A 16,649-nucleotide genomic window follows, 5' to 3' on the forward strand; every position below is an offset into this window, starting at 1 on the left:
GCGCTAACTGGCCCCATTCGTCCGCGTTTGCATGCGCGCTGCAAACGGGTCGGGCTGGATCCACCTACTCCATGTAGTCGGGCTGGCTCAGTCCAACTCGACGCTCGTTCAGCCCGACCGGCTCGCGTTTACAGGAATTCGACAGGCCGTTTCCAATCCAATAAGCCGACTCGACTCACTTCTGTTGGGTTTATGTAAACGCCCTGACAGACTGGCCGATAAGTATACTCCTGCTTCGCGGTCTTGTGCTTCATCTCACAGATATGGTATGATGCTCAAAAGACGCTGGGCAAAATTCAGGCGAGGCAACTTTTCAATTGTCCATAAAGAAAGAAAGACCAAGGAAATAGCCGAAGTGAGGTGTCGAGGCCACGCCCTTTTCATTCTGAGCTGGATCTCTAAACCACTTGACAACAAACCGCGCGGAGTGACACTTTTTTTATAACCGAATTTCTTGCGTAGACACCACAGCGTTGCACGTTATGTATAAAAGGGAGCATACTTAAAAAACTAGTGCTCAGGAATAGTCGGAAGCAACCGTTACCGGAGCGTTGCGTCCAATTCAGTGCACAGGCGGTTCTGTACTTCATCTATTGCTAAGGGACCTTATTTACTGCGTTCTGGCCATTCTTGGTACTGACTAGGTACGTTTGCAGAGACGGTCACTGATGTCACTTGAAGGTTACAAAATGAAAGGGAAAGAAAATTTGAGTTCAGAAGAAAAACGACTATAATGCATTTTTGCAAGGAATTCACTTGAAGCACCTCTATTTAAAACCGGACATTTCAGCAAACGTCTTTCAGGTGAATGCGTCATTTCATATCGTCGCATCTAAAGTGTTCCTTCGAAGAACACCCGTGGAAAAGTAGGCGACGAGCATTGTCAACTATTCTAACATCGTCAAAGTAATTGAATGTAAAGAAAACTTGGTGAATCACCATTACAAAAATGACTGTCAGAAGAATATTACTATGAATTGTAAATCAAACAAATATGACAAGTGGTAAGAGGAGTGGCTGGTAGCTCAACCGTAAGGACGTACCTGCGGTTGGTTACAATGTGCTGAAGCAATAAACAATACAACCGTAAAGCACGAAGTCAAGAAAGTAACCCAAGTGCAAAAAAAAAAAATTCACTGTCATCACGAAATTCTAAGCCATTAGGAGAGAACAGAAGAAGAAGAAACAGAAGTGGCGGCACCACCATGGGAGCGCAGGTCGACATGGCACAGGTAAGCGATGACAGGAATTTCCGTATGTTATTCTGTTGCGCCTCTGGAATATAGCATAATTGTACACGAACAAACGGTGACAGTTTCTTATTTGCATAAAGAATCGGTGAATGTCGTACGAAGACGATGCATTGAAGGTGGTGGCTCGTTTACTGTTGTGCCGACGGCCTCTCGGAACGGTGGCGTGACGAGCAGCATCCGCAATGATGTTGCGGGCGTGGCACACCGATGCCTTGACGTAATAAATACCACCGGTCTTCGTCAGCGCCAAAAGAGATAAGTAGATAGGCATGTTCGACACCTTGACGTTTACTGTCCGTTCTACTCGGACCAATCTTCAAACCACGGTGTGGCTTGCACATAGCGCTCATGCCAGCAATGGAAGCCACAAATCGCTGCACTGGCTCCGGCAAAGTCGATTGAGCGCAGCTTAACCGTCACATTTGTGACCATACACACTGCGCTCCTCCGGAGAACTCCTAATGCGCTACCTGTGGGCTTTGCATGGATGTCGATATCGTACATGACAGCACGAGAACGTCAATGGCGCACGAACGCGCATCGAGCGTCTGTATAATTGCTGTCGCAATAAAATCATGCGGCGTCATGTACCTGGGGCCGTAGTCTTGGGCGGTCACCTTTGCGGGTACTTTTGCGAGATTGCGGGTGGCTAGCCTCGGATGGAGCGGCATTTACGAGCGACTGCATTCTTTACTCAGTGCCAAGCACGCTGCCTTAGAACCGCGCTATAGAGACGCTGTCGACCGTTGAAGCCGACGCGCCGGGCGCTATAGTCGTACAAAACCTCGCGAAAGTCAAAGTATCCCCGGATGTTTTCACGTGAGAATGCGCAGTGGGGTAAAACTACCGTTTTTATAAAAGCTTAGACATTTCTATGCCTACCCGACGAAAAAGCCTCCATCCGTCCGTCTGTCCATCCGTCACGTAAAACGATCGCTTTCAAGATAAGGCGCGCGGCAGCGAGCGAATTGATCTTCATGTCTCTCGCTTCAACTCGAAGTAAGCGGGGAGGACACAGCGCACACGAAGCTATCAGCAATCGGTGCACTGTGTCCCCATCGCAGATCACTTTCAAGATAGGACCCGCGCGGCCGCGCCATACGCAGCAGCCGCCGGAGTACGGCTGATCACGGTTGATAATGGTTCGACGTCGATGGATAAGGCGCTCAAGAGCGATAACGACTTGTACTGATCGGAATGTCATCAGTGCACCTGGCGCCGCCACCTGTAGTAGTCTGCTTGCGTCATCAATTCACCTTGCGCCTCCGTCCACACCAGTTAGTGTCGCCGCAGCGCTGTCGTTTGTACTGGTCGGATCAAGTTCCATAACATTAATAATGACACCGGGCTACGCGTGGAGTTCAGCAAGCGGTACAATGCTTACGCACATTTAGGAAACTACCAGAGGAGTTTCTGCGTGAATCTTTTTCACCGTTTGCAGTTACTGTACCAACTCGAGCAGCTTGCAGTTATTCCCACGCAAAGCGGGGCACAGTTCTGCTAGCGTATGCAAATGCTTGTAGGTGGCTGCGTGGCAACGGAAACGGTAAATTGTAGCCCCACGCTAAAGTCACCGGCGTTGGGAATCTAGGGGACGCGGCTTTTTTTCGGTCCGCAGCCAAACGTGTTAGTATGGAGGAAGAGGACAAAGTTGTTGCTAATATTAGTAGGCAACCATGCACCATTAACTGCTTCGTCCCCGGTGCACAGCTGCACTAATCCGTGTGCAAGGGCAGAACGTTTCGGCATGACGTAGGACAAGATGCTTTGCGAGAAAGTAGGAACGAGGTGCCACTTCTGTGTGCACAACACTGCATGCCGTTGCCTACCTGTGCCCAACGTCTGAATACGATTTTTGCTGGCACACATTGGAAGGCGTGCCTAAGCTGCCAGGTACAGGTTAGCTGGTTCGTCCACGTACATAAGCAACCATTGATAATAGGGAAAACCTTCTTGAGATCGGTTGTCTCCTGCGATCGATGATCAAGTGATTCCTTCATTTGCTCCACTTGTGAATCATTTGGCTCTTGCCCCTTTAAGAGTATCTGCTCGCCCTGGGCCATATAGGTAACCAAATCGCGACAGTTTTACCAGACATCACAGAATAATCAAGAACACCACCTTATCTATTACGGCTACATAACTCGAGGATCGATGGAGAAGGCTGAAGCGGCCGTACTGCGATGCGCGCGGAATTAAAGAAAGCCTTGGTGCTCAAGTACCACACGTAGTTAAAATTTATTGCGAAATCCCCACAAGCGCAGTGGCCGTCTGTAGCCACACGTCGCTTTACGACGTTAAGCAACACCAGTCTATCTGCTATCTTTTGTTATTGCTCTTTTTTTAGAGGAATTAAGGAATGAAACTCGTCTCTGCACACGTAAATGGTGAGCCGATAAAACGCTGATCTGCTCTGCATGAAGCTCTGTGAGGTTGTGTATATCTCTGGTTCTCTCACGAGTGTGTAATATCCTTTTATAACGTTTTTATATATGTATATAAAGACACTACAAGACAAAAACGTATTGCCCTAAGTGTTTGTTTCATGTCGCTCAGGTACATTCGAGAAGTGGACCGTGAATTCGGGGGGAATTGGCATTCCCCTTGCGACTCAAAAGGGGTAAGCATAACCTATGCTTGCTGTTCTGCCGATTTCTTATTTGAGGCCTGGTAGGTGACTATCAAATAAAAACATTCTAGAAAGATTCTGGTATGATAAACCCGGTAATATTGACCAAAGGCACTCCGTTTAGACATGTATAATTTTTTTTGTAAGAGCATATATACGAAACTGGTTTAGTCACGGCACCAGTTTGGTGTTCTGGAATAATCCATCACACAAAACAAAAGCGTGACTGCAGCATATCAGATGAACACAATTGTCGCTTCTTTCGTGTTGCAAAAGAAATGCCTCCAATGTGAGGAACAGATTACCTTCTTATTTTGCTGGAGTGTATGATACGGAGTGTTCTTTTATTTAAAGATTAAAGATCACCCGTTGCATGTAGCGCAATTTCTACTTGTAAGATAGATTACTCACAGAGGCGGATATTTGTACTACAATGAAAATTAATATTTGTCTAATTAAAGAAGTGTTTCTTATTACTGTCTAAGCTAATTACTTTACCGCACCCATTGCAATTCACGAATTGCGGCTGGCGACTTCAAAAGTCATATCCACTCAGAACGAATTCTGAGGATGATACCAGTTTCGAGTTATTTGTTCCCGAAATTTGCGGCGAAATGCATTAGTGTTTCAATAACTTGTGGGCTTCAATGTACAAAAATCCATTTTGTTAAAGAAGTAAGTGGAACAATAGTGCATTGTTATCGCAAGTTTGACAGCGCTGATACAAAAACTGGTGCTAGTTTCAAAATTCGTTGAAAATGATTGAGGCTTGTGAAATCGATGTGTTCAATTCGTACATATAAATACGTGCGGTAAACTAACTAGTCAGAAAGTTTATTAGTGAGATTTTGCTAAATAGTCAGTTATGCATTTAGTGTAAATGATGTCCGCATCTTCGAGTAATCCTGATCAACGAGTAGATTTTTGCTATATGCCACAGGCAATTAAAAATTTTAACGTTAAAGAAGCACCCGGTTATTAAGGCCACAGGGAAATTGTAGCCGACAATGGCATATGCGGGAAAATGAACTTTGTAAAATTATACCCACAAATAATTGTACGAGAGAGCAGAATTTTTCGTATTGCAATCTGCAAAAGTAATCAGCTTCTTTAAATCTACGAACGATTGTACTCTCGACACTGTTTTCTCCTGCACCTACCTTTCCAAACAAGTTGTAGCTTTTGAATTTATTGTTTCCTATGTGGCCGCTTCGAAATATGTAAGGCCCTCCCTATAGTTCGAAGTGCGCGTTGCATTCTGTTTGATTCACGTCTAGTGAGCGAAGCGTAGGAAGTCTTGCGAACGGAGGTACTGGCGGCGCTGTTTTGTACAATTACATTACCAATTACAATTACAATTACAATACCCTTCATTCTAACGGGCTGCAACTATAGAATTGTCTGCTTTGTGGTCGTCCCAAAAGGTGCGAGGACCGCCCCATAGTTTCACATGCAGGTTACAGCGTGTTTTGTTCACGTCTAATGGTCCGAAAGACATAAGACGTCCCCGATTCGTCCTCAAAGTGTTGCCATTCCCGTGGAGCACCAAGGCAATGCGACACATCCTAGCCAAGGCAGCTGCCCATCGACACTGCGTAGCTGTGTTCTGAATGAGAGAGAGAGAAATTGTGGAGAGAAAGATGCACTATTTTTGAAGCCCTTTATACAGCATGCCTCCGCTATAGTGGAGGAGGTTTAAAAAATTTAACATATCCCACGTGTGCTGTTGGAACCTATATATAGCGAAGCTTACGAGGCACTAGTTCACGCGCACCTTCTCACCTCGCTCAAGGATTACCCGAACGACAAGCCCTGCAATGCAATGCACCTTGGAACGCAACCAGTCTTATAGGGGCTGAAAGAGGCAAGTTGACTTTCTGCGCCATTTGTTCGGACTACCCGACCTCCCCTTGGAGGCGCAGATGCGACCGTCCACGCGGTTGCCACGTTGCGCTTTGCAATCACAACGCGAGGCCATTTCCGTGACGTCCTCTCTCCCGTGTCATCGCGGCTCTCCGCGCCGCGGCTCACTCGCCCACTTCACCAGCGGCCAACGACCAGCATGCGCAGGCCGGCATCTACCCTCTAACTTATACTGCTGCGGGCGAAGTAGTGTTAGCTATCGCTCCAAGATGGCGCCGCCGTCCCGCAGCCGTATGTGAGCTATTCGGCAAGAACGCATGAACAGGAGCAGCAGGAGGCGGCAGCCATGGTCAGCAATAGAGGCGCAGAGGGTTCGCAAAGTAAGCTTCGCTTTGAAATCCTGTTTTGAACCTCCTTCGCTATAGTCTAGCTAGCGCCACCCAGAATGGTCTGACTCAGCGGTTACAGTGTTTTGGACGTGTCGCGCCAGAGTCACGCGTGTTCCTCCTTTCTCCAGGAGCGACGTTCGCACCGTGCTTTGAGGCGAACGTGGACTCGCTCACTCCATCGCTGCCTCTACCAGAAAGCGCTGGCGAGAATGCCCAAGGCGGTTCTGGGCCTAAACGCAGGGCTAGGCATATTAGATGAATGTTTTCGCTCTTTCTTTCTAGGAGACCGGAAATTCACTCGGACGTGTGAGTAGGCCGTTTCCAGATGCCGCACGCAAATGTGCGTTCACCGAAACCAAGTTTTGCATTCCTAACGAAGCCTGTGTAATTAGTTGTCAAGCCTACAAACGAGACTAGCTGGCCATATTTCATGGTAAAGCACGCTACTCGAGGCACTCGGAAACGCGAGCACACGTGTATAACTAGTGGACGCATAGAATCGCATAGTTCCGTGTGTCCCTCTGTGCCACAAACAGTGCGCCTTGCCGTTAAGTTTTCAAAAGTAAAAAAGGAGAGTTAGGGGGGATCACCTCGCTGCTGACCAAATGACCAAAAAAAACCTTTTCGATAGGGGTTCGTGAGCTTCGGACATCATAGCCATGATATTATCTTAGTGGCATTGCTTGAGACCGAATCTTTTTTTCATCGTTGCCTCGTTACACGTCGAATGCCTTGTTAGGTGCAGGTGGACTGGGGCTTTATTGAGTACGCAGGCTCTAACTATATTGCGAACACCCTCGGTGCTGAAGCGTTATTAAAGAGAAGTTGCTTTGATGTACTTCCGATGCGCTTTGTTTGTTTGTTTGCTTTGTTTAGTGCAGCTTTGCTTAGAAAGCTGCACTGTCACTAAGTGCAGCTTTGTAAGCAATGACGTGAGCGTCTAGCTTGCCATAGCGATATGTCCCAACCACGGAGTAATGTAAACAGTAGCGCCGCTTTTCTGATAATGGTGTCCCTTTTTTATGCTGTGGAAGGGCAGTTTTGCCACTTGTACGTTGTACAGATGGCGACACTCGGTGTTGTTCCGCGAAGACCAAGAAATCGGCAATCGACCATTGATGACAGAAGGAATTCGAGATAAGTTGAGAGAAATGGTCATTGGCGAGGAAGGGTATAGCAGCATAGGGAATGACCATAAATGCATCATATCTAAAATGGGATACGTAGTTGGGAAAGAGAGCACGGAGTGCGAAATGACCAGTCCAAATTTGAACGCTGAACAAATAGCAAATATATTCACAAGAGTCGAGGAAGAACTTTGCAAATGGCCAAGTAAAGAGTGGGAATGTAGTGAGCTTCTAAGTGTAATAACGACAGAAATAGGGAAAGAGAAACAACATGTTCGTTGGAAAGGAAAAAAGAAACCGAAAAGTTAGTGTAACAGGGAGATACGAGAAGCGATCGCCGAACGACAGAAAGCATCCCGAGAGCACAGGCAGGCAAAGAAGGCGCAGTTGCCGGAAGATGAAGTGACCAGTAAATGGGAAATATGCCTAGAGAAAAATTCTTTGGCTCAAATACTGGTGCAAGAAAAGATAAAAAGTGAAAGTGAACGTAGGTTGTCAGAAATACGTGAGAAGAAGAACGCCGCACCTCGAATATTTTTGAACCACATAAAATTATTAGGCAGGAAGTCAACAACAATACAACAACATATCCTAGACGAGGATGGAAACAAACTGGAAGGGGAAGCGGCAATAAGTTACATCCGAAAAATAGCACCCGAATGGTTCCAAGGCATTGACGAGGTTGTATTTGAAGAAAAAAAGAGCATGAAAGAGAACCATATGAAAAAGGAGCTGGTGCTGACAAATTTCAACTGGAAGAAAGCCGAAGAGAAAATTCCTAAGCACACAGCCACAGGGCTAGACGAGGTTCCCATTAGGCTGCTTAATGAACTAGGACTAAAAGTAAGGAAGGTCGGGTGAAAGCAGTGGAAAAAACTTCAAAAGATAGAAGAATACCAGACAGTTGGCGACATAGTGGAATGAATTTAATTTATAAAGGTAAGGGGAAGAAAGACAGAATTCACTCGTATAGACCGTTAACCATTACATCGATGATATACAGATTAGCAGTGCAGGCAATCAAATTAAAACTGCAAGCATGGACAGAGAATAATGGCATTTTGGGAGAACTTTAGAATAGCTTCAGAATAGGTAAGCGTTTGGGTGATAACTTATTTTTTCTTACTCAGTGCATTGAAATGTCAAGAGTAGAAAGCAGACCGCTATATGTGGCCTTTTCAGACATTACAGGAGCGTATCACAATGTAGACCGCAACATTCTGTGGGATATTCTGGAAGGTGAAGGCTTAGGCGACGATTGTCTACAGCTTTTGAGAGAGATTTACCGAGAAAATACCGTTTGCGTTGAATGGGAAGGGATGAGGAGCGAGGAGAAAGTTGATATCAACAAGGGACAGAGGCAGGGATGCCCTTATCCCCACTGCTGTTTATGATGTACATGGGGAGGATGGAGAGGGCGCTAGAAGGAAGTAATATCGGGTTTAATCTCTCCTACAAACAGGCGGGTACAGTAGTAGAGCAGCAGCTTCCAGGTTTATTTTATGCGGACGACATTGTGTTGCTAGCTAACAAGCAAAGTGATTTGCAACGTCTGGCTAATATGCGTGGACAGGAAGGCGAGAAATTATGTTTGAAATTTAGCGTTAGAAAATCAGGTGTTATGGTATTCAATGAAAACAGTGAACATACAGTGGCAATACAGGGTCAGGAAATACCCCAGGTAAAAGAATATAAATATCTTGGCATATGGATAAACGAAGGCAATAGCTATATGGGAACACAGGAAAAAACAATAACAGTAAAAGGGAAGCGAAATGCAGCCACAATGAAGCACAGAGCGCTAGGGAGATACAATAGACACGAGGTGCTCCGGGGTATGTGGAAAGGTGTAATGGTTCCAGGACTTACTTTTGGGAATGCGGTTGTTTGCTTTAAATCAGGGGTACAATCCGGACTCGATAGGAACAAAAGGTCAGGGGGTCGCCTCGCATTGGGCGCTTACGGGAAGACTACAAATGAAGCTGCGCAGGGTGATATGGACTGGACTAGTTTTGAAGTGAGGGAAGCTCGCAGTAAAATTGAGTATGAAGAACGACTGAGAAATATGGAAGAAAGTAAATGGACTGGGAGAGCGTCGTTGTATCTGTACATGAAAAACATTGATTCACAGTGGAGAAAAAGAACTACGAAGCTTACCAGCAAGTATGCGGCCTGTAGGGTGGGCAACACAGCAACAAAGAACATCAAGCTGAAAGTCGGGGAGGTTGAAATAGTCTCATAGATGGCGGCAAGGGAAAAGAAACCTGCCATGAGTAACTACTTAAGAGGAAAAAACGAAGTGAAAAAAGAAACAATTTATGATAACTCAAAAGGAAGCGCATTACTTTTCGAAGCGAGATCAGAATTCCTTAGAACAGGCAGCTATAAAGCGAGATATAAGAACGAAGACGAAACATCTGCTTGTTGCGGTAAAGCTAGGGAAACGATAGAGCATGTTTTATTAGAATGTGAATTTAGCCACCACTGGACTCCTTGAAGCCCTTGGGATCAGCGAGAGTAGGGGAAAAGTAAACAAGTCCGCAATAGAGATTAGTACGAGGCGATTGGAACATTGATGGAAGAAAAGTAGAGAAACGACAGAAAACGGAGACGTAAAAAAACAAAGTTCACAATAGGGGGTCAGAAAATTTGGTTATGTGAATTAATTGTGCGTTTTCCTTTCTTACTGTTTTTTTTTCTTCTTTAACCTAGGTAGGGCATTAGGCAGTATAATAGCAAGAGTTTCGTGGCGCAACCCACCTACCTGTTCCAAAGGAACGCTCATAACATCCATCCACCATCCTTCCATCTGCGCCAGCCGCTAGATTTGGCGCATTTCTTTTGCTTCTGTGTCATCGCGCCTAAAGGCCTTGAGATAAATGTTGTCGCTCGACAACTGCTATAAAATTTGAATGCGTTTTGAATGGGAATGCGTAACTGTTGCGCATGATTTCATGGCACAATGATTATTTGAAACAACGGTACAAATCTTTAACTTCGTAGGCGAAAACACTTAAAAGAGCAAAGAAACGGGACCAGAAAATCTATATGACCGGAAACTAATCCTTCATGTGCCCTCCGTTTGACAGCTGTGTTGTTAGGAACATAGGAGGAGCTCTCAGAAATGTTCGTGCTCTACTCACTGAAAAACTGTCGAACCGTAGGTGGCGCGAAGAGGAAATTTTTCGTCGCCTTTGCCGTATCCGCACCGCCGTCAGGGAACGGAACAGTTCATGACTTCGCTAATACACCGTCGAACTAGCTTAACAACATAATGTCATTACACGCGCGACGAGAAATCACTTTGCGTCCAACAAAACACAGGAAAGTCAACATGTGCCGACTGAAAACACAATCCACAAATGACAATCCACAATCCACAAACACAAACACAAACCACAAATGAAACCAAACAGCGTACCGCGACTATACGCAGCATGACAGCCGGTCGAGACAAATCGCTATCTAACGTAAGCAGCATATTTGAGTTTGCAAAACTTATCGCAGAACCGTGCCATATACAGCTCGTTTTTGCAATCGGACTGACCTCATTGCTGCTGCTGCTCCCATTGACTGCGTAAAAGCCGCTTATCAAGCTGGCTGTTTAATATCTAATTTCGACGGCACGTAGGGTGCTGTAGTTATGCTAGCAGCCTGGAAAAGAGGAGGCGGGAATAAACACTAGCGAAGGCAGGACCAGCAGCGGAGGGAGAGAGTACGACTGCGTGCAGAGTGCATTGAGAGAGAGTTGGTTCTCGGCATCGGTAAGGGAACCGAACAAACGTATCGGCGAGTGCTCCAGATTCGGCACTCCTGTATATCTTACTGCGTGGCCGAAGCGGTGAAGTGACAACCATCGAGTGACGCCAGTTAGAATGGCTGGATGATTAACTTTGTTAATAAGCACGTATAGGGGCAGCATAAATTTGATGAAATGGGCTCAAACAACAAAAAACCAACATGTATTAATTCAAACGTAAGTGTTACTAAATAAAGTCAAATAGAAGAGACAAAGCAAACATTCATGTTCACAAATTTATCTTTTTCAGATTTCGAAAATGACAAGCCTGCGGGTGGCCGCGGCGGTGGGGTTATTGATCTTCACATTGGCTCCACTCGACGTGGCTGCCCAGCAGAGAGCGCTTCCTTACGAACTGTACAACTTTACTACGAAGGTATGCTCAACATATACAAGACTGCGAGATTGGCCTAGTTGGCTGAGCGTCAAGATTCTGAAAAAAGAAAAAAAAAACGACGTTAGGTACGGAACCCTTCGTCACCCCATCGCTGTCCTTTGTTACGAGCACACAGTTCGCCTGCAGACATATTGCGCTGAACCTTTCCACGGTGACAGCTGTAGGAGCACACAGCCTGGAGATCGGGTGCAGCAAAATCGGAAGGGTGCGACGCATATTCGCGCAGACATGTCTAATGTCTCGATGATAATGATATTTGGCATCACCTTTGAAACTGGGCGACGAAAAATAGTTGCCTAGTGTGCTTGAACTAATAAAGTTATCCATAGGTATTTATCAGTCGAGCATTTTGTCTGTCTCCCCAACCTTTTTTCACACTACTTTAATAGCCCTATGTCTACCTCGTCAGTGCCTGCAACCAATCCGGTCCTACGAATTTCTTCGCCAGTTTTATTCCCCCAATATTCTAAACGTTTCTTGCGAAAACGTTCTTGTGATACTCTGAACGTATTTGCTATTGCTGCATCACACACATGCCTCACCTTGTTGCGAATATTTGCGCCCGTTTGTTTTTGTCTAAAGGCAACCAGCTCGAGCCTCCAATAGCAAGGCACTGCCCGTGTGTTATCACACAAATTTTCGTTCCAGTTTCTTTCTTGCCGTTACTTTAACTCTCTATAGCCATCATTTGCACCCACTTCACTGCTCTATTTCTTTCACTTTCTTTTCAATGACGACTGTTTACATCTGTACCTTATGGCCAACTTTCTTATCGCCGTAGTTTTGTAGCTCCCTCTGGTGAATCTTTGAGGAACGAAGTGCCTGCTTTGATGCTTAATATATGGCAGGAAAACCTCACCACAGCGTCGGTGCATGATTTCAGGGTGAGAATATCTCAGGGAACCTTGCCGCGAATTAATAGGGCCTTGACAAAGAAAGAGAACAGGAGCGCTGCCTCACCTACAATCGCTGATCCTAATTATTTTAATTAAAGAAAGGGTGCATGTCGTTTTACGCGCGGACACTGATACCACTCGATTAAAGCGCATAATCATAGAAGCAAGTACGCCAACAACGTTCAATTTGTCAATTAACGTGTTTCGCATTCAGCCCACTAAGGGAGGTAAACTATGTGCGTAAGAATTTTAATAGCTTCGCTAAATTATAAATCGAGCCCGCTTGTTTCAACATATTCTGGGCGCAGTAATGTTGGAGTGATCCATATGCCACGCCTCTATGCCTTGGACACCTTCTCGTGTGTTCATTAGATAAATTCCATTAAATAAGGCCGAGTTACAACACAATTTTGATGTACGACTGTTGCGCAAGGAGAACAACGGAAGTATTCTGAGTATTTGACAAAGTCACTGAGAAGGAAATTATTGAGAATATTTACTTGACAGTGGACTGCCCTTTCCTGAACTGAGGCAACTTTGATATATGCTTTTGAAGCCTTTTATACACTACCTAATATTGGGGCGGGGCGCGCATATTATTTTAATGTTCTGGACGCAAAATATGCATGCGCGGGAGGACATGTTGGGCAAGTTGGAGTTTGCTTAAAGACATATCGCAGCTCAAGGGCACGACCACAATGGAAGACACATGGAGAAATAGAAAACAACAACAATAACAACAACAAAAACAGAACAAATATAGCGTGGTATAGACACATACCTCAAGACATGTAGACATTGAACGTATAAGCATATAGACTCATAGACAAAGATGCTTATGCAAATAATTTACATACACTAAACGTGCGCCGTTGCGCCTGGTTCCCTGTTTCAGATTGACCACTTCTCGTACGGCAACAACGCCACGTTCCAGATGAGGTACATCATGGCGGATAAGTTTTGGGACAAAACGAAAGGGCCGATATTCTTCTACTCCGGAAACGAGATGAGAATTGAACCCCTCGTGCAGAGCACGGTACGCTTTCGCGAGAGTATGGAAAGAGGTTGCGCGTGTGTTAGCCCCGCTCAGCTTTGGAAAAAGCAAAATCAAGCTCTTCTACTGAAACACTTAGGCCGCACTAATCAGTGAGAATGCCTCACGAAGAGTGCGTAAAGATAGACGGCTTACGAAACTGCAACGCTTGAGACCAGGATAAATGCACGCGCTTGCGAACTTAACGTCGTAATTAGAGGAAACACGCTGCTTTAACCGAAGATCGACCTTTTTCTTTATGCAAAAATAATCAAAAGCGAAATCTAATGAGGATTTCTTATCATCCACCTCCTTTGTAGATTCGTGCAGGGTGGTTGACAATTTTCCCTTTGAGATTTGGTTCATTTCAACACGTCGGCACATCTGTACAGAGCAGAATGTACATAAATGGTGAGGATATATCGTGAAAAAAAAAAAACAACTGCATTTTAGCAGCTTGACTAGTCCTGCGACTCCCTGGTTACGAAACTTTTCTCCGCCTGACACGCTTCCAGAGCACATATTTTCTATGTACAGCGTTCCTCTGCTTAGAGTTGTCGATTAATTCGGCCTGCATTGCGATCTGCTAGCCTCCTGGTCAGCACAGATGGCAGAGTGACAGACCCAGAAAAACGTTGGTCCAGCGTTCAATACCCTGCACTAGGACAAATTATTCTTTAACTGCGAGGCTTTCTTACTGAGAAACCCGTAGGAGTTCTTCAGAAAGTTTCTCGTTTCGCAGCTTTAAGCCGGGTTGCAGTGGGTTGGCATATTTACGTTGTGTCATGAATTTTCGTTATTTCGCGGTATCAGATGCGCACTTCGCGTTGACCTCTCTTCATCTGTGAGGGCACAACGGCCTATGTAAATTAAGTGTCGATTATCGTCTCGAAAGCTGGTGACCATAACATGGTTAAACCACCTACCGTACAGTTTCGCACGCATCTGAGATCATACCTATACGTGGTGTATGCGTTACGGAATCGCTTCCTAGTTAGTTTTGAGAGGGATCGAAAGTGACGTGCAATACAATATAGAAGGAGCCTAATGAGCTTAAGGAGCGCTTACACTATTACATTTCCTGAAGTGGCACTTTATAACATAACCTCCTTCTCGCTTATGTTGATACCAGGGCATTATGTGGGAATGGGCACCACGATTCAAGGCTCTTCTGGTGTTCGCTGAGCATCGCTACCACGGCCTGTCTCTTCCCTTCGGAAAAGACTCATTTAAGGTAAAAGAAATGGCTGTAATCCGCTGAAGGATAACATATAGGCACAATGAACAAAGTGCCAATGGGTGTTTATGACCAATATTAAACTTCAATTTCAACGTTGTTTGCTCCCAATTCTCACATTCTTGAAGAGTGACTACGACGCTGTTTAGCTTGTTTCACTCATATTAACCTAAGTCTGGCATATCGAACATGGTCAGTAATGGTTAGTTATAAATTCGTGAGGTCGGCAGCACATGGCAGATACGTCGCATGCGGCGACTACCACCCTCCTATCATGGTAACATTCTTTGTGCAAGCATCAAAACTTTTGATCCTGAGGGTATTTTGTTTCATATTTAAATATGCTATATTACTCCTTGTTACCATGAGTAGCTTAGAGTGCGTAATTTCTAATAGGTAGTCGCAATAATGTGAAATTAAATGTGCTTGTCAAAGATAGCACAAATTGTATATCCCATAGGGTACGGCATAAAGCGTTATCACGAATCGAAGGTGAGCGAACAGATCAGATGACCGCAGTGGTGGGCGCTCCTACTGCTGCCGAAAAGTGTATATTCGTATCAGCACCGATTATCCTGTCAGAATACACGCTCAACGCAAAAGTGCTCCACTGAGGAAATTATTTAGTCAGCAGGAAACGTGACACGTGACATGAGACGAAGGAAACGCATAGCCGAAGCGCTAGTCACATAACTAAGGTTTAACGGAAGAATTCAAACACTTATTTTTGCACCATATCTGCACAACACCATAATTTGTTGGCCATAACTGAAGATGATACTTAAATTTCCATCGTGATAAAGTATAACCATGTCGTGTTGTCCACCTTTAAACGTCTCGTCCTCATTTCATAGGATCTGGATCACATGGCGTATCTGGCCAGTGAGCAGGCCATGGCTGACTACGTCGATCTGTTGACATGGCTCAAGGGGAACCTTCCAGGAGCCAAGCACAGCAAAGTGGTCACTTTTGGCGGCTCTTACGGAGCCATGCTGGCTGCGTGGATGCGGATGAAGTATCCCCACGTTGTCACAGCGTAGGTGCCTCCTCGATTATCCGTTACTGAGGTCGTAGGACATGATTGACTGAGTTATATCTTTCACAGACATACATATAGTGTCATGTGACAATATTCTAACAACGTCCTTAGTTCTACTGCGCTGGGGACATGATTGACTGAGTCATATTCTTCTCTCTTCAAGGCTACAACAGTGTCGTATGACGACTTTATGACAACGACGTCATATGCTGGTGAACAAACGTCTACTGCAATTTGAAGAAAGAATCCACATGAGTTCCTAATATCGCTTTTGACTTTTTTGGCAACCAGAATGCTTTGTTTTTTTTCTTATACGTTACCTGACCAGATGAGTTTTCGTCGAACTCTTGACTAGGTGAACTGCGGAAATGCATATTCACAAGGCGTCGCAACCGAGAGACGACGAACTTATGGCTATGGTGGTGGGAACAACGAACCGATAGGGGTTCCGGAACGTCAATTCACTTATGACTTGGTCAATTTCTAGATGCCCTATAGTGTCTTTACTAGCGCCATATGAAATAGGCTCTGAGGCCCCACGAGGCCAAATACTTTTGTTATTGCCAGCACTCCTTAAGGCCGATCCACACGACGGACCAAGTGTGCGGGCAGATCAGTCACGTGATGCGACGTCACGGCCCGCTGCGGTCCGGTCCGGCGCAGGGCACATCCACACGGCGGACTGCCATAGCAGGCGGCAGAGCAGACCAACCAGCTACACACTAACGCTTTTTCGCGTTATCATTGTAATCATTCCGGCTCGAGTCCCTCAAAGCCGGGAACTGCTCAACGAGGGATACAAAATAAAAAACTTCCTTGTCACTCTAAATGGACATGGTGCTTAAAAAAAATGTATCTGCTGTACGCACGTGTAGGCGGAACGGCAGACATGAAACAACTGGCTTTCGCAGAGCCGAAAGCTAGATTGGATTCGGCTGAAGACACTCTGTTGCCGGACAACATTCGTTGGCTACGCCAAAACTGCTG

The 16,649-nt window shown here is 45.4% G+C and overlaps 1 protein-coding gene across 1 annotated transcript; it reads left to right on the forward strand.

Moving 5' to 3' along the window:
• The first annotated feature begins 1,205 nt into the window (after window positions 1-1,205).
• On the forward strand, window positions 1,206-15,663 carry LOC142559902 (lysosomal Pro-X carboxypeptidase-like). The gene is made up of 5 exons (XM_075671590.1): window positions 1,206-1,232; window positions 11,311-11,436; window positions 13,249-13,389; window positions 14,519-14,620; window positions 15,478-15,663. Exons 1-5 carry the CDS (start codon window positions 1,206-1,208, stop codon window positions 15,661-15,663), a joined length of 582 nt encoding a protein of 193 aa, XP_075527705.1.
• The last annotated feature ends 986 nt before the right edge of the window (window positions 15,664-16,649 follow it).

The sequence above is a fragment of the Dermacentor variabilis genome, chromosome 10, assembly GCF_050947875.1.
Source record: "Dermacentor variabilis isolate Ectoservices chromosome 10, ASM5094787v1, whole genome shotgun sequence".
NCBI lineage: Eukaryota > Metazoa > Arthropoda > Arachnida > Ixodida > Ixodidae > Dermacentor > Dermacentor variabilis.

Bases quoted from the DNA above. Each gene is read 5' to 3' on its own strand.
- LOC142559902 (XM_075671590.1), top strand. From the start codon at position 1,206: ATGGGAGCGCAGGTCGACATGGCACAG. The intron at 11,437-13,248 runs GTATGCTCAACA...TCCCTGTTTCAG, and splicing joins TGTACAACTTTACTACGAAG to ATTGACCACTTCTCGTACGG. The intron at 13,390-14,518 runs GTACGCTTTCGC...TGTTGATACCAG, and splicing joins AACCCCTCGTGCAGAGCACG to GGCATTATGTGGGAATGGGC.